Genomic DNA, 18,122 nt, shown 5'->3' on the forward strand with positions numbered 1-18,122 from the left:
GTCTGGCATGCGCCGGCGCACTGTGGCGCCGATGCATGCGCAGTTCAAACCTGATCGCTGTTGTGTGAAAACGCAGAGCAGCGATCAGGTCTGAATTAGCCCCTATGTGTAGCCAGCCAATCTGACGTGGGACCCTGCATCGGCAAGTGCATATACACTTCTATGGTGCGAGCGACGACGGAGCAATCTAACATACCGAATCAGAATCAGCTTTATTGGCCAGGTGTACTCACGTACACTAGGAATTCTTTGTGGTACAATGCATCGCCAAGCTGCAACATGAAGAAGGAAAAACGTAGCATACATTACAAACATTACACATATGAGTTCATACTGCACATATGCAACTGTACAGTAGACATATTATACATTTAAGACTAAAAACTAAGGCTGCTTGGCAGAGCAGCACCGAGGCAGCCATCCGTGGCGCCAACTAGAACTCACACAATACATTCTGCAACTTGGCATTGTTAGCAATATCTTCTGGTTGACCCTGCAGCAGGGCCGACCAGAAGATGTCACGCCCGATCGTGGCGGTCAGACTTAACGGTATACCCGATTTATCATTCTGATTTGCCCGGAAACGACAATTCGGGCCGATACCGATGCAGTTTGTACCCACCCTTACTTCCACCCACATAAAAACCATCTTTGGCTAATTACTCTGTAAATGTTATGACCGTTTTAGTCCAGAAGTTGAAAACACTGCTAAACTACAAATAGACTTTTTGCAAATACATTGTATAATTTCCAACTTGAACAATATTACCAGACATCATCTTTCTTTTTAACACCACGATAATATAACTGCATTTGTCTGCTCCCTTATTACTTCGTCACTGGCAGTTGACTTGATCTGCTTTTTCCGGTCACATTTCTTACTTTCTGTGTGACTTATGTTTCCAGGCAGGAGTGGAATGCTGACCTCACCTTCCTGAAGAAGAAAGAAAGTGAGGTAACACAGAGTGTGCTGGAGGAGCTTGAGCGAGCAAAGACAGCTGAGGTAAGGACACAGGGGGGGACACTTCTGAGTCAGGTCACAATTTTTATTTTTCTGTCAGCCAATGGTCTGACACTGGGGACAGTGGGTATAGCCAGGCGTTCTGTCAGGGCACCAAGAAGTTAAACTGTCTGAGTGCAGCCTGGGAGGCCCCTTCTCCCCTACACCCAGCTTGCCTCAGGCCAGTCAGTTTTGTCATTGGTACTCTCAGGAAAGGGCATGGTTTTAAGGAGCAGCGCCTTCAGCCCTGATAACTTAATTATTATTATTTCTCTGACGTCCTAAGTGGATGCTGGGGACTCCGTCAGGACCATGGGGAATAGCGGCTCCGCAGGAGACAGGGCACAAAAGTAAAAGCTTTAGGATCAGGTGGTGTGCACTGGCTCCTCCCCCTATGACCCTCCTCCAAGCCTCAGTTAGGTTTTTGTGCCCGGCCGAGAAGGGTGCAATCTAGGTGGCTCTCCTAAAGAGCTGCTTAGAGTAAAAGTTTTGTTAGGTTTTTTTATTTTCAGTGAGTCCTGCTGGCAACAGGCTCACTGCAACGAGGGACTTAGGGGAGAAGAAGTGAACTCACCTGCGTGCAGGATGGATTGGCTTCTTAGGCTACTGGACACTAGCTCCAGAGGGACGATCACAGGTACAGCCTGGATGGGTCACCGGAGCCGCGCCGCCGACCCCCTTGCAGATGCTGAAGAGAGAAGAGGTCCAGAAATCGGCGGCTGAAGACTTCCCAGTCTTCTTAAGTTAGCGCACAGCACGGCAGCTGTGCGCCATTGCTCTCATCACACTTCACACCAACGGTCACTGAGGGTGCAGGGCGCTGGGGGGGGCGCCCTGGGCAGCAATGAAAGTACCTATGCTGGCTAAAAATACATCACATATAGCCTCTGGGGCTATATGGATGTATTTAACCCCTGCCAGGTTGTCAGAAAAACGGGAGAAGAAGCCCGCCGAAAAGGGGGCGGGGCCTATTCATCTCAGCACACAGCGCCATTTTCCTACACAGCTCCGCTGCTAGGAAGGCTCCCAGGCTCTCCCCTGCACTGCACTACAGAAACAGGGTTAAAACAGAGAGGGGGGGCACTTATTTGGCGATATTATTATATATTAAGATGCTATAAGGGAAAACACTTATATAAGGTTGTCCCTGTATAATTATAGCGTTTTGGTGTGTGCTGGCAAACTCTCCCTCTGTCTCCCCAAAGGGCTAGTGGGGTCCTGTCCTCTATCAGAGCATTCCCTGTGTGTGTGCTGTGTGTCGGTACGGGTGTGTCGACATGTATGAGGACGATGTTGGTGAGGAGGCGGAGCAATTGCCTGTAATGGTGATGTCACTCTCTAGGGAGTCGACACCGGAATGGATGGCTTATTTAGGGAATTACGTGATAATGTCAACACGCTGCAAGGTCGGTTGACGACATGAGACGGCCGGCAAACCAATTAGTACCTGTCCAGGCGTCTCAAACACCGTCAGGGGCTTTAAAACGCCCATTTACCTCAGTCGGTCGACACAGACACGGACACTGACTCCAGTGTCGACGGTGAAGAAACAAACGTATTTTCCATTAGGGCCACACGTTACATGTTAAGGGCAATGAAGGAGGTGTTACATATTTCTGATACTACAAGTACCACAAAAAAGGGTATTATGTGGGGTGTGAAAAAACTACCTGTAGTTTTTCCTGAATCAGATAAATTAAATGAAGTGTGTGATGATGCGTGGGTTTCCCCCGATAGAAAATTATTGGCGTTATACCCTTTCCCGCCAGAAGTTAGGGCGCGTTGGGAAACACCCCTTAGGGTGGATAAGGCGCTCACACGCTTATCAAAACAAGTGGCGTTACCGTCTCCAGATACGGCCGCCCTCGAGGAGCCAGCTGATAGGAGGCTGGAAAATATCCTAAAAAGTATATACACACATACTGGTGTTATACTGCGACCAGCGATCGCCTCAGCCTGGATGTGCAGTGCTGGGGTGGCTTGGTCGGATTCCCTGACTGAAAATATTGATACCCTTGACAGGGACAGTATTTTATTGACTATAGAGCATTTAAAGGATGCATTTCTATATATGCGAGATGCACAGAGGGATATTTGCACTCTGGCATCAAGAGTAAGTGCGATGTCCATATCTGCCAGAAGATGTTTATGGACACGACAGTGGTCAGGTGATGCAGATTCCAAACGGCACATGGAAGTATTGCCGTATAAAGGGGAGGAGTTATTTGGGGTCGGTCCATCGGACCTGGTGGCCACGGCAACAGCTGGAAAATCCACCTTTTTTACCCCAAGTCACATCTCAGCAGAAAAAGACACCGTCTTTTCAGCCTCAGTCCTTTCGTCCCCATAAGGGCAAGCGGGCAAAACACCGCTTCTGCCAAGTCCTCAGCATGACGCTGGGGCCGTACAAGCGGACTCAGGTGCGGTGGGGGGTCGTCTCAAGAGTTTCAGTGGGCTCACTCGCAAGTGGACCCCTGGATCCTACAAGTAGTATCCCAGGGGTACAGATTGGAAATTCGAGACGTCTCCCCCTCGCAGGTTCCTGAAGTCTGCTTTACCAACGTCTCCCTCCGACAGGGAGGCAGTATTGGAAACAATTCACAAGCTGTATTCCCAGCAGGTGATAATCAAAGTACCCCTCCTACAACAAGGAAAGGGGTATTATTCCACACTATATTGTGGTACTGAAGCCAGACGGCTCGGTGAGACCTATTCTAAATCTGAAATCTTTGAACACTTACATACAAAGGTTCAAATCAAGATGGAGTCACTCAGAGCAGTGATAGCGAACCAGGAAGAAGGGGACTATATGGTGTCCCTGGACATCAAGGATGCTTACCTCCATGTCCCAATTTGCCCTTCTCACCAAGGGTACCTCAGGTTCGTGGTACAGAACTGTCACTATCCGTTTCAGACGCTGCCGTTTGGATTGTCCACGGCACCACGGGTCTTTACCAAGGTAATGGCCGAAATGATGATTCTTCAAAGAAAAGGCGTCTTAATTATCCCTTACTTGGACGATCTCCTGATAAGGGCAAGGTCCAGAGAACAGTTGGAGGTCGGAGTAGCACTATCTCAAGTAGTTCTACGACAGCACGGGTGGATTCTAAATATTCCAAAATCGCAGCTGTTTCCGACGACACGTCTGCTGTTCCTAGGGATGATTCTGGACACAGTCCAGAAAAAGGTGTTTCTCCCGGAGGAGAAAGCCAGGGAGTTATCCGAGCTAGTCAGAAACCTCCTAAAACCAGGCCAAGTGTCAGTGCATCAATGCACAAGAGTCCTGGGAAAAATGGTGGCTTCTTACGAAGCGATTCCATTCGGCAGATTTCACGCAAGAATTTTTCAGTGGGATCTGCTGGACGAATGGTCCGGATCGCATCTTCAGATGCATCAGCGGATAATCCTGTCTCCAAGGACAAGGGTGTCTCTTCTGTGGTGGCTGCAGAGTGCTCATCTACTAGAGGGCAGCACATTCGGCATTCAGGACTGGGTTCTGGTGACCACGGATGCCAGCCTGAGAGGCTGGGGAGCAGTCACACAGGGAAGAAATTTCCAAGGAGTGTGGTCAAGTCTGGAGACTTCTCTCCACATAAATATACTGGAGTTAAGGGCAATTTACCATGCTCTGAGCCTAGGAAGACCTCTGCTTCAAAGTCAACCGGTGCTGATCCAGTCGGACAACATCACGGCAGTCGCCCACGTAAACAGACAGGGCGGCACAAGAAGCAGGAGGGCAATGGCAGCAAGGATTCTTCGCTGGGCGAAAAATCATGTGATAACACTGTCAGCGGTGTTCATTCCGGGAGTGGACAACTGGGAAGCAGACTTCCTCAGCAGGAACGACCTCCACCCGGGAGAGTGGGGACTTCATCTGGAAGTCTTCCACATGATTGTGAACCGTTGGGAAAGACCAAAGGTGGACATGATGGCGTCCCGTCTGAACAAAAAACTGGACAGGTATTGCGCCAGGTCAAGAGACCCTCAGGCAATAGCTGGGACGCTCTGGTAACACCGTGGGCGTACCAGTCGGTGTATGTGTTCCCTCCTCTGCCTCTCATACCCAAGGTACTGAGAATTATAAGACGGAGAGGAGTAAGAACTATACTCGTGGCTCCGGATTGGCCAAGATGGTACCCGGAACTTCAAGAGATACTAAGAAGGGACTTGCTTCAGCAAGGATCATGTCTGTTCCAAGACTTACCGCGGCTGCGTTTGACGGCATGGCGGTTGAACGCCGGATCCTAAGGGAAAAAGGCATTCCGGAAGAGGTCATCCCTACCCTGGTCAGAGCCAGGAAGGAGGTGACCGCACAATATTATCACCGCATTTGGCGAAAATATGTTGCATGGTGTGAGGCCAGGAAGGCCCCCACGGAGGAATTTCAACTTGGTCGATTCCTGCATTTCCTACAAACAGGAGTGTCTATGGGCCTCAAATTGGGGTCCATTAAGGTTCAAATTTCGGCCCTGTCGATTTTCTTCCAGAAAGAATTGGCTTCAGTTCCTGAAGTCCAGAAGTTTGTCAAGGGAGTACTGCATATACAACCCCCTTTTGTGCCTCCAGTGGCACTGTGGGATCTCAACGTAGTTCTGGGATTCCTCAAATCACATTGGTTTAAACCGCTCAAATCTGTGGATTTGAAATATCTCACATGGAAAGTGACCATGCTGTTGGCCCTGGCCTCGGCCAGGCGAGTGTCAGAATTGGCGGCTTTGTCTCACAAAAGCCCATATCTGATTGTCCATTCGGACAGGGCAGAGCTGCGGACTCGTCCCCAGTTTCTCCCTAAGGTGGTGTCAGCGTTTCACCTGAACCAGCTTATTGTGGTACCTGCGGCTACTAGGGACTTGGAGGACTCCAAGTTGCTAGATGTTGTCAGGGCCCTGAAAATATAGGTTTCCAGGACGGCTGGAGTCAGGAAAACTGACTTGCTGTTATCCTGTATGCACCCAACAAACTGGGTGCTCTTGCTTCTAAGCAGACGATTGCTGGTTGGATGTGTAGTACAATTCAGCTTGCACATTCTGTGGCAGGCCTGCCACAGCCAAAATATGTAAATGCCCATTCCACAAGGAAGGTGGGCTCATCTTGGGCGGCTGCCCGAGGGGTCTCGGCTTTACAACTTTGCCGAGCTGCTACTTGGTCAGGGGCAAACACGTTTGAAAAATTCTACAAATTTGATACCCTGACTGAGGAGGACCTGGAGTTCTCTCATTCGGTGCTGCAGAGTCATCCGCACTCTCCCGCCCGTTTGGGAGCTTTGGTATAATCCCCATGGTCCTGACGGAGTCCCCAGCATCCACTTAGGACGTCAGAGAAAATAAGAATTTACTTACCGATAATTCTATTTCTCGTAGTCCGTAGTGGATGCTGGGCGCCCATCCCAAGTGCGGATTGTCTGCAATACTTGTACATAGTTATTGTTACAAAAATCGGGTTATTATTGTTGTGAGCCATCTTTTCAGAGGCTCCGCTGTTATCATGCTGTTAACTGGGTTCAGATCACAGGTTGTACAGTGTGATTGGTGTGGCTGGTATGAGTCTTACCCGGGATTCAAAATCCTTCCTTATTGTGTACGCTCGTCCGGGCACAGTATCCTAACTGAGGCTTGGAGGAGGCTCATAGGGGGAGGAGCCAGTGCACACCACCTGATCCTAAAGCTTTTACTTTTGTGCCCTGTCTCCTGCGGAGCCGCTATTCCCCATGGTCCTGACGGAGTCCCCAGCATCCACTACGGACTACGAGAAATAGAATTATCGGTAAGTAAATTCTTATTTTTTTGTAACTTTCATTTACTTCAGGCAGCAGCTAGCGCTATTAGCGCTACCGCTGCCCGCTTCAGCGCTCCGCTCTGCAGCTGGGTCCATGTCTACACGACCAGCCGGCCCAGCACCTCCCAGGCATCGGGAGCAGCTGCAGCAGACGGGAGCTTACAAGTACCGGTTCTCCCGCTCAGCGAGAGACCAACAGCGCGGCACACACTGCTGGGATGAGGCAGCTCCAGCGGTTCTGGTAGTGGCACTAGGTCCTTTCCTAAGCTACCACTAGGCCACCAGGGACATTACAGAGTGGAAATGGTCCCTATGGAGGCTACAAGGGGGGTGGGGATATCCCGTAGCTCTGCCCCAGCTCTGTTGCTCATTCCTTTCAATAGGTACATAGCTTCTAGGGCGTTCTCTCCTCCCTCCCTCCTCCTTCACCCCTCCCATCTCTGCAGACTCAGCCGCCATTTTAAGCCTGGCTGAGCAGAGCACCACTGAGCATTTCCTGTGAAGGAGAACTTGTGCAGGACCATATTCTGCTACAATTTCTTGGGGAAAAAGCCAAACCTGCCCCCCTTATACCAACACTGCACCAGGTGTCAGGTTGTATAGTCCATACCTCACCTCATGGTGTAGGTACTTGGAGAAACAATGCCAGTTTCTCTAACGTCCGAAGTGGATGCTGGGGACTCCGTAAGGACCATGGGGGATAGCGGCTCCGCAGGAGACTAGGCACATCTAAAGAAAGCTTTAGGACTATCTGGTGTGCACTGGCTCCTCCCCCCATGACCCTCCTCCAAGCCTCAGTTAGATCTCTGTGCCCGAACGAGAAGGGTGCACACTAGGGGCTCTCCTGAGCTTCTTAGTGAAAGTTTTAGTTTAGGTTTTTTATTTTCAGTGAGACCTGCTGGCAACAGGCTCACTGCATCGAGGGACTAAGGGGAGAAGAAGCGAACTCACCTGCGTGCAGAGTGGATTGGGCTTCTTAGGCTACTGGACATTAGCTCCAGAGGGACGATCACAGGCCCAGCTTGGATGGGTCCCAGAGCCGCGCCGCCGGCCCCCTTACAGGAAAAAGGGGGAAAATCGGCGGCAGAAGACGTCCTGTCTTCAACAAGGTAGCGCACAGCACTGCAGCTGTGCGCCATTGCTCTCAGCACACTTCACACTCCGGTCACTGAGGGTGTAGGGCGCTGGGGGGGGGGCGCCCTGAGACGCAATAAAAACACCTTGGATGGCAAAAAAAATGCATCACATATAGCTCCTGGGCTATATGGATGCATTTAACCCCTGCCAGAATACATAGAAAAACGGGAGATAGGCTCCGCCCCCTTATCGGCGGCCTTATCTCAGCACACTGGCGCCATTTTCCCTCACAGCTCCGTTGGAGGGAAGCTCCCTGGCTCTCCCCTGCAGTCACTACACTACAGAAAGGGTTAAAAAAGAGAGGGGGGCACTAATTAGGCGCAGTATTAACTATACAGCAGCTATAAGGGGAAAAACACTTGTATAAGGTTATCCCTGTATATATATATATATATATATATATATATAGCGCTCTGGTGTGTGCTGGCAAACTCTCCCTCTGTCTCCCCAAAGGGCTAGTGGGGTCCTGTCCTCTATCAGAGCATTCCCTGTGTGTGTGCTGTATGTCGGTACTTTTGTGTCGACATGTATGAGGAGAAAAATGATGTGGAGACGGAGCAGATTGCCTGTAATAGTGATGTCACCCCCTAGGGGGTCGACACCTGAGTGGATGAACTGTTGGAAGAAATTACGTGACAGTGTCAGCTCTGTATAAAAGACAGTGGTTGACATGAGACAGCCGGCTACTCAGCTTGTGCCTGTCCAGACGTCTCATAGGCCGTCAGGGGCTCTAAAGCGCCCGTTACCTCAGATGGCAGATATAGACGCCGACACGGATACTGACTCCAGTGTCGACGGTGAAGAGACAAATGTGACTTCCAGTAGGGCCACACGTTACATGATTGAGGCAATGAAAAATGTTTTACACATTTCTGATAATACGAGTACCACCAAAAAGGGGTATTATGTTCGGTGAGGAAAAACTACCTGTAGTTTTCCTGAATCTGAGAAATTAAATGAGGTGTGTGATGATGCGTGGTTTTCCCCCGATAACAACTGATAATTTCTGAAATGTTATTGGCATTATATCCTTTCCCGCCAGAGGTTAGGGTGCGTTGGGAAACACCCCCTAGGGTGGATAAAGCGCTCACACGCTTGTAAGGGCTCTACCCTCTCCTGAGATGGCCGCCCTTAAGGATCCTGCTGATAGAAAGCAGGAGGGTATCCTAAAATGTATTTACACACATACTGGTGTTATACTGCGACCAGCAATCGCCTCAGCCTGGATGTGCAGTGCTGGGTTGGCGTGGTCGGATTCCCTGACTGAAAATATTGATACCCTAGATAGGGACAGTATATTTTTGCCTATAGAGCATTTAAAAGATGCATTTCTATATATGCGTGATGCACAGCGGAATATTTGCCGACTGGCATCAAGTCTAAGTGCGTTGTCCATTTCTACCAGTAGAGGGTTATGGACACGTCAGTAGTCAGGTGATGCGTATTCCAAACGGCATTTGGAAGTATTGCCTTATTAAGGGGAGGAGTTATTTGGGGTCGGTCTTTCAGACCTGGTGGCCACGGCAACAGCTGGGAAATCCACGTTTGTACCCCAGGTCGCCTCTCAACATGAGAAGACGCCGTATTATCAGGCGCAGTCTTTTCGTGGACAAGCGGGCAAAAGGTTCCTCATTTCTGCCCCGTGACAGAGGGAGAGGAAAAAGGCTGCAGAAATCAGCCAGTTCCCAGGAACAGAACCCTCTCCCACCTCTGCCAAGCCCTCAGTATACGCTGGGGCTTTACAAGCAGAATCAGGCACGGTGGGGGGCCCGTCTCAATGAATTTCAGCGCGCAGTGGGCTCACTCGCAAGTAGACACCAGGATCCTTCATGTGATATCTCAGGGGTACAAATTAGAATTCGAGACGTCTCCCCCTCGCCGTTTCCTAAAGTCGGCTTTACCGATGTCTCCTTCTGACAGGGAGACCGTTTTGGAAGCCATTCACAAGCTGTATTCCCAGCAGGTGATAATCAAGATACCCCTCCTGCAACAGGGAACGGGGTATTATTCCACACTGTTGTGGTACCGAAGCCGGACGGCTCGGTGAGACCGATTCTAAATCTAAAATCTTTGAACACTTACATACAGAGGTTCAAATTCAAGATTGAGTCACTCAGAGCAGTGATTGCGAACCTGGAAGAAGGGGACTACATGATGTCTCGGGACATCAAGGATGCTTACCCTCATGTCAAAATTTACCCTTCTCACCAAGGGTACCTCAGGTTTATGGTACAGAACTGTCACTATCAGTTCAGACGCTGCCGTATGGATGGTCCACGGCACCCCGGGTCTTTACCAAGGTAATGGCCGAAATGATGATATTCCTTCGAAGGAAGGGAATTTTAGTTATCCCTTACTTGGACAATTCCCTGATAAGGGTAAGATCCAGGGAACAGTTGGAGGTCGGTGTAGCACTATCTCAGGTAGTGTTGCGGCAGCACGATTGGATTCTCAATATTCCAAAATCGCAGCTGGTTCCGACGACTTGTCTTCTGTTCCTAGGGATGATCCTGGACACAGTCCAGAAAAAGGTGTTTCTCCCGGAGGAGAAAGCCAGGGAGTTATCCGAGCTAGTCAGGAACCTCCTAAAACCGAGCCAAGTCTCAGTGCATCAATGCACAAGGGTTCTGGGTAAAATGGTGGCTTCCTACGAAGCAATCCCATTCGGCAGATTCCACGCAAGAACTTTCCAGTGGGACCTGCTGGACAAATGGTCCGGGTCGCATCTTCAGATGCATCAGCGGATAACCCTGTCACCAAGGACAAGGGTGTCCCTCCTGTGGTGGTTGCAAGGACTGGGTCCTGGTGACCACGGATGCCAGCCTGCGAGGCTGGGGAGCAGTCACACAGGGAAGGAATATCCAGGGCTTATGGTCAAGCCTGGAGACATCACTTCACATAAATATCCTGAAGCTAAGGGACATTTACAATGCTCTAAGCTTAGCAAGACCTCTGCTTCAAGGTCAGCCGGTGTTGATCCAGTCGGACAACATCACGGCAGTCACCCACGTAAACAGACAGGGTGGCACAAGAAGCAGGAGGGCAATGGCAGAAGCTGCAAGGATTCTTCGCTGGGCGGAAAATCATGTGATAGCACTGTCGGCAGTATTCATTCCGGGAGTGGACAACTGGAAAGCAGACTTCCTCAGCACGACCTCCACCCGGGAGAGTGGGGACTTCATCCAGAAGTCTTCCACATGATTATAAACCGTTGGGAAAAACTCGACAGGTATTGCGCCAGGTCCAGGGACCCTCAGGCAATAGCTGTAGACGCTCTGGTAACTCCGTGGGTGTACCAGTCAGGGTATGTGTTCCCTCCTCTGCCTCTCATACCCAAGGTACTGAGATTGATAAGATGGAGAGGAGTAAGCACTATATTCGTGGCTCCGGATTGGCCAAGAAGGACTTGGTAACCGGTACTTCAAGAGATGCTCACGGAGGATCCGTGGCCTCTACCTCTAAGAAGGGACCTGCTCCAGCAAGGACCCTGTCTGTTCCAAGACTTACCGCGGCTGCGTTTGACGGCATGGCGGTTGAACGCCGGATCCTGAAGGAAAAAAGGCATTCCGGATGAAGTCATCCGTATCCTGATCAAAGCCAGGAAGGATGTAACCGCAAAAACATTATCACCGCAATTGGCGAAAATATGTTGCGTGGTGCGAGGCCAGTAAGGCCCGACGGAGGAAATTCAACTGGGTCGATTCCTACATTTCCTGCAAACAGGAGTGTCTATGGGCCTGAAATTGGGGTCCATTAAGGTTCAAATTTCGGCCCTGTCAATTTTCTTCCAAAAAGAACTAGCTTCAGTCCCTGAAGTTCAGACGTTTTGTAAAAGGGGTACTGCATATACAGCCTCCTTTTGTGCCTCCAGTGGCACCTTGGGATCTCAATGTAGTTTTGGGGTTCCTAAAGTCACATTGGTTTGAACCACTTGAATCTGTGGAGTTAAAATATCTCACATGGAAAGTGGTCATGTTGTTGGCCCTGGCCTCGGCCAGGTGCGTGTCAGAATTGGGGGCTTTATCCTGTAAAGGCCCTTATCTGATCTTCTAGACAGGGCGGAATTGAGGACTCATCCTCAATTTCTCCCTAAGCTGTTTTCAGCGTTTCACGTGAACCAGCCTATTGTGGTACCTGCGGCTACTAGGGACTTGGAGGACTCCAAGTTGCTGGACGTAGTCAGGGCCCTGAAAATATATGTTTCCAGGACGGCTGGAGTCAGAAAATCTGACTCGCTGTTTATCCTGTATGCACCCAACAAGCTGGGTGCTCCTGCTTCTAAGCAGACTATTGCTCGTTGGATTTGTAGTACAATTCAGCTTGCACATTCTGTGGCAGGCCTGCCACAGCCAAAAATCTGTAAATGCCCATTCCACAAGGAAGGTGGGCTCATCTTGGGCGGCTGCCCGAGGGGTCTCGGCTTTACAACTTTGCCGAGCAGCTACTTGGTCAGGAGCAAATACGTTTGTAAAATTCTACAAAATTGATATCCTGGCTGAGGAGGACCTGGAGTTCTCTCATTTGGTGCTGCAGAGTCATCCGCACTCTCCCGCCCGTTTGGGAGCTTTGGTATAATCCCCATGGTCCTTACGGAGTCCCCAGCATCCACTTAGGACGTTAGAGAAAATAAGAATTTACTTACCGATAATTCTATTTCTCATAGTCCGTAGTGGATGCTGGGCGCCCATCCCAAGTGCGGATTGTCTGCAATACTGGTACATAGTTATTGTTACCAAAAAATCGGGTTATTGCTGTAGTGAGCCATCTTTTCTAGAGGCTCCTCTGTTATCATGCTGTTAACTGGGTTCAGATCACAAGTTGTACGGTGTGATTGGTGTTGCTGGTATGAGTCTTACCCGGGATTCAAAATCCTTCCTTATTGTGTACGCTCGTCCGGGCACAGTATCCTAACTGAGGCTTGGAGGAGGGTCATGGGGGGAGGAGCCAGTGCACACCAGATAGTCCTAAAGCTTTCTTTAGATGTGCCCAGTCTCCTGCGGAGCCGCTATTCCCCATGGTCCTTACGGAGTCCCCAGCATCCACTACGGACTATGAGAAATAGAATTATCGGTAAGTAAATTCTTATTTTTTTCTCTGTTATCTATTACACACTGCTAGGGGTATTGTAGTACACTAACTTAGTGATATAGTATCACTGTTCACCTGAACAGTTGCTACTACTGTGGTGGGCTCACAGCTGCAGTACCAGACCCACTTATTCCTTTATTTGTGGCTCACTAGACCAGTGTTACATAGCCTTCTCTTCTTCTTACCTATATTTCTAGGTTTGTGTTTGTATATGTGTCTGTTTTGGTAACAGGTTGGAACATGTCCTCCAGGGGTACAATATAGATAGGCAGTGGTTATCGCTGGGCGCCCCTATACAATATGTGAGTCACTTAGTTGAATAGAATGATACATTCCTTTGTAGAGGTCGGTCCTCAAGATTTCTTTTGGCCAATGCGTATTTCACTCTCAGTACATGAAATGGAATAAAAACATATCATGTGTAATACAGTTTGAATATTTTTCAAATTTAATACAACGTATACACAAAACCAAAATGTTTCTAAAATATCAATCCCATAAGTCCAGGTGTAAGGTGCTACAGATGGAACAATTACCAGAGCAATTGGAGAACTGGTTTGAAACAGTCCTCAAACAAGCGTGTTATTTGGATAGTCACCACAACGATCCCCCCGGGCAGGCAGTCAGGTGTACTTCTCTGGTAAATGAATGGCAGTTCACCCTTCACCGGAACACAGGATCCACAAAACAGCCAACGCGTTTCAACCCAAAGTGCTATGGGTCTTTCTCAAGGCGATGTGTAAAATGTCCCCTCCTGAATCCCCTTTTAAACCATGCTCCACCAATCGTGGATCTTGATTTAACATCATAAAAACTTTCACCCAATGACATCCTTCCTTACTACTGTGCTATGATGGACCTAGCTGTCACTCAAATCCATATACACAAGTTCCTCCTCCTATCTGAACTCCTATTTTGAGACTCCCTTGTCCATCAGCATTAGGAATCGCCGCTCCCACGGAAGTGCGTCCATCCACTCCCGCCCGTCAGGTCAATCCTCCCCATGTGCGCCTCCACGCGGTCTCTCCGGCGCGTCATCACCGGAAGTTCGGAGCTCCGTCACTTCCGCCCGGCCGTCCGATCTCCCGTGGACGCGTCCACATGGTCTCCTTGGTGCGTCCCCATCGGAAGTTCTGCCGCGCGGGTTGGGATCGCGTCACGTCACTTCCGGTCATGCGTCTTTTCTCCTATATGCTGTTCATTCGGGTTCTCTGGGTTACATGCAGTGATTGACATTCCATTATGGCATTGTGGCCTCTGTCCCCAATGTACAATGAAGCTCCTTTATAGAATATATATATATATATATATATATATATATATATATACAGTGTGTGTATGTGTGTGTGTGTATATGTATATGTATATATATATATATATATATATATATATATATATATATATATATATATATATATATATATATGAAACGAAATAGAGGAGATGGCGCCAAGGGAGTTATATCAACGCCCTACCTAAAAACGGACCCTTATAGTACTCTCCGGATAAATTACGTCAGATAACAAATACTAACATAAAAATTTATTAAAACAACATATAAACCCGACACAAATGTTCATAAGTATACAGAGTTGATACATTTACATTTGTCGCACAATTTGAACAATCAGTTTGTAGTGATGAGGAAAAAGCGTAGATATATCACTACGATTTCCTCCTTCTCCTTATTGTAGATTCGGAGGTAACATCAGATAATAGATAGATAAATAACCCAACGCGTTTCGTCTTGTTCCAAGACTTCATCAGGGGTAAAATCTCTTCATTTCAGAACATATTGTCAGCACATAAAAGGTCATTCAAAGATGTATGAACAACGTTTCAATATTTCAATGGGACTTGATTGATACAGCGAGGACCATACCTCGTATATCATCAGCTTGAGTCTGACATTCAGATATTCGAATATGGGGAAGATTCATATGTGTATAGAATCTAACTGGTTCGCAAGCATAAGGAACCTCGTCGGTCAGCAGCTTGAACCTGACACTCAGAGACTCAGGAGTGAAGGCAATTCAAATGGGTATAATGTCTAACCAATTTAGAACACGTGGTAGACCCTCCAGTAGTGCAGTGCTGACAGCCAAGTCTCTGTATAATGAGCTCATTATACAGAGACTTGGCTGTCAGCACTGCACTACTGGAGGGTCTACCACGTGTTCTAAATTGGTTAGACATTATACCCATTTGAATTGCCTTCACTCCTGAGTCTCTGAGTGTCCGGTTCAAGCTGCTGACCGACGAGGTTCCTTATGCTTGCGAACCAGTTAGATTCTATACACATATGAATCTTCCCCATATTCGAATATCTGAATGTCAGACTCAAGCTGATGATATATGAGGTATGGTCCTCGCTGTATCAATCAAGTCCCATTGAAATATTGAAACGTTGTTCATACATCTTTGAATGACCTTTTATGTGCTGACAATATGTTCTGAAATGAAGAGATTTTACCCCTGATGAAGTCTTGGAACAAGACGAAACGCGTTGGATTATTTATCTATCTATTATCTGATGTTACCTCCGAATCTACAATAAGGAGAAGGAGGAAATCGTAGTGATATATCTACGCTTTTTCCTCATCACTACAAACTGATTGTTCAAATTGTGCGACAAATGTAAATGTATCAACTCTGTATACTTATGAACATTTGTGTCGGGTTTATATGTTGTTTTAATAAATTTTTATGTTAGTATTTGTTATCTGACGTAATTTATCCGGAGAGTACTATAAGGGTCCGTTTTTAGGTAGGGCGTTGATATAACTCCCTTGGCGCCATCTCCTCTATTTCGTTTCATATTTTCACACATTTAGTTTCTCCTAACAGGGAACTTAGAGGATACAGGCAGCCATATAATTAATTAATTTTAGTGTTTTATTTGAAATAGCGCAGTGGGAGAGTAATTCTTGTCATATATATATATATATATATATATATATATATATATATATATAATATATATAATATATTCTTGATATTTTGTATTGACTGCATTGAAATATAGGCTTACAGTTGCAGTCTCTATGTACGCGCTGCATTGAAGTGGTGAATAGCGAGTTATATTACTTTAGACATGTAGGGCTGTATTCAATTGTTTGCAAAGTCAGTTGTGTTAGACCAAACAGGAATTGACAGGAAAAAACAGACACCCAATCGACTTTTCAAACAATTGAATTCCCCCCGTAGAGTGTTTCTCTTAGTCATGTGTAGCTAACTTGCATTTTCTCTTCTATAGGTTCTGTCCCTGGAGAGCCGGAGAGATCTGTTATTTATATCATTAGAAGAGGCAGAGAAAGAGGCTCAAGTGACCCTGTCATATCTCAGGTAAGTAACTAATGATGAGCGGCCATCTGTGCGGCTAACATGGTGTAGATGGAAATCTTGACTTTTGTGTATCACTATCAAATGGTTTTGAAGCATGATGTGTAGAATAATCAGGTTTTAATCGTAATACTTTGTTTATTTTGCATTAGCGGTGCTTTCATTGCTTGAAGAATGGTTAGGTATTCCGCTTTTATTGGGATAACAACAAAGTATAGCAGTTTAGTTGGGGGTACATTTGCTCAACCAATCAGATTACTTAGGCAATATTTGAAACTGCTCCCTCCATTTTGATTGGTGCTGAGTGTTTATTTGCTCCACATTTCACGTATGAGAGATGAAAGGAGAACGAACTGTGGGGAATAGGAGAGATGGATCGAATGAAAAGATTAATACAGGTTGATTATCCCTTATCCAAAATGCTTGGGACCAGAAGTATTTTGGATATCTGATTTTTCCGTATTTTGGAATAATTGCATACCATAATGAGAGATCATGGTGATGGGACCTAAGTCTATGCACAGAATGCATTTATGTTTCATATACACCTTATACACAGCTTTAAACAAAGTGTGCGTACATTCACACAAGTCATTTATGTTTCATTTACGCCTTATACACACAGCCTGAAAGTCATTTAATACAATATTTTTAATAACGTTGTGTATTAAACAAAGTTTGTGTACATTGAGCCATCAAAAAACAAAGGTTTCATTATCGCACTCTCACTCCAAAAATTCCGTATTTTGGAATATTTGGTTATGGGATACTCAACCTGTACTACCGTTGATCATGAAAAGTATGTGTAATATAGGTCGGAATGTTGAATCGGAATTTGACAATATTTGGCAAAAATGGCAGAATTCTTTATACAGTATGCTGAGGCATGTGATGATATATCTTCTAATTCCCCTGGACACCATGTCTAGCCCATGATCGGGACCTGTTTTAGGGTCGACTTCTTGCAAAATATCCACCAGGTATTTATGAGATTACCTGGTAACTTATTCTGAGTCAGTGTTATGGCTTATCCACACGAAGCAACTGCATGTTTCCTATAGATAAACTGAGCAAAACAAACTGCACAAAAGCATGAATTCAAAGCCACAACTGCCTTTTATGACCAAACATTTTGTTACAAGCTACTATTAAATTTTTCGTAAAATCTATTTATGGTTTATCAGGGTGGCTCCAGCCAACTTGGAGTGGATGCAGCTAAAACAGAGGTGGGAGGCCAGGCTGGCTGGGATACTGCAACTTAAAGCAAACCTTCGGGTAAGTTAATGTGCGTGACTGAGCGTTTGTAAGCAGTAGCATGGAACTTCTTCCTGAAATCAGGCAGGTTTAGGTCTCCTGTGGCAGCCCAGCTGTCGGATAACCACAGTACTTTGATGCCTAAGCCATTTATGGGCTTCCTGTGGCTTTTCATAGGCTAGGTCTGGGGAACATGGTAGAAAGTAGGGACGAGAAAGTTGAGTTTGTAGAAAAACCTAAAAAAGAAGAAAGCAGGTGCACACTTCAAGAAATAAGAATGCTAATAAACAGAACAATTTATAATAAATTCTACAATTTAACATGGAGTGATAGTAAGGTTTCTTAGTACATGTTTGCCCAAAAATGTTAGTCCACCTACAATGGCAAGGTGAACCTTTATCAGGTGGGTCCCTAACATCCCTAATACTGACACATTATATACATTTATCTAGGACTTACCTTTCTTAGTGCAATTCTGGTGTGTAGACTGCTGTTCAAGAACCATACACTAATTAAATTTGCCTAA

The 18,122-nt window shown here is 46.8% G+C and overlaps 1 protein-coding gene across 4 annotated transcripts in view; it reads left to right on the forward strand.

Annotated features, from left to right (window-relative positions):
• RNF214 (ring finger protein 214) overlaps nt 1–18,122 on the forward strand; it is a 167,106-nt gene that overhangs the window by 140,283 nt on the left and 8,701 nt on the right. For all 4 annotated transcript variants that reach the window (XM_063943309.1, XM_063943311.1, XM_063943310.1 and 1 more), the window contains exons 7-9: nt 907–1,003; nt 16,257–16,345; nt 17,527–17,617. In XM_063943309.1, coding sequence (XP_063799379.1) covers nt 907–1,003; nt 16,257–16,345; nt 17,527–17,617 — 277 coding nt within the window. The remainder of the gene's footprint in view (nt 1–906; nt 1,004–16,256; nt 16,346–17,526; nt 17,618–18,122) is intronic.

This window comes from Pseudophryne corroboree, chromosome 10 (genome assembly GCF_028390025.1).
Source record: "Pseudophryne corroboree isolate aPseCor3 chromosome 10, aPseCor3.hap2, whole genome shotgun sequence".
Classification (NCBI taxonomy): domain Eukaryota; kingdom Metazoa; phylum Chordata; class Amphibia; order Anura; family Myobatrachidae; genus Pseudophryne; species Pseudophryne corroboree.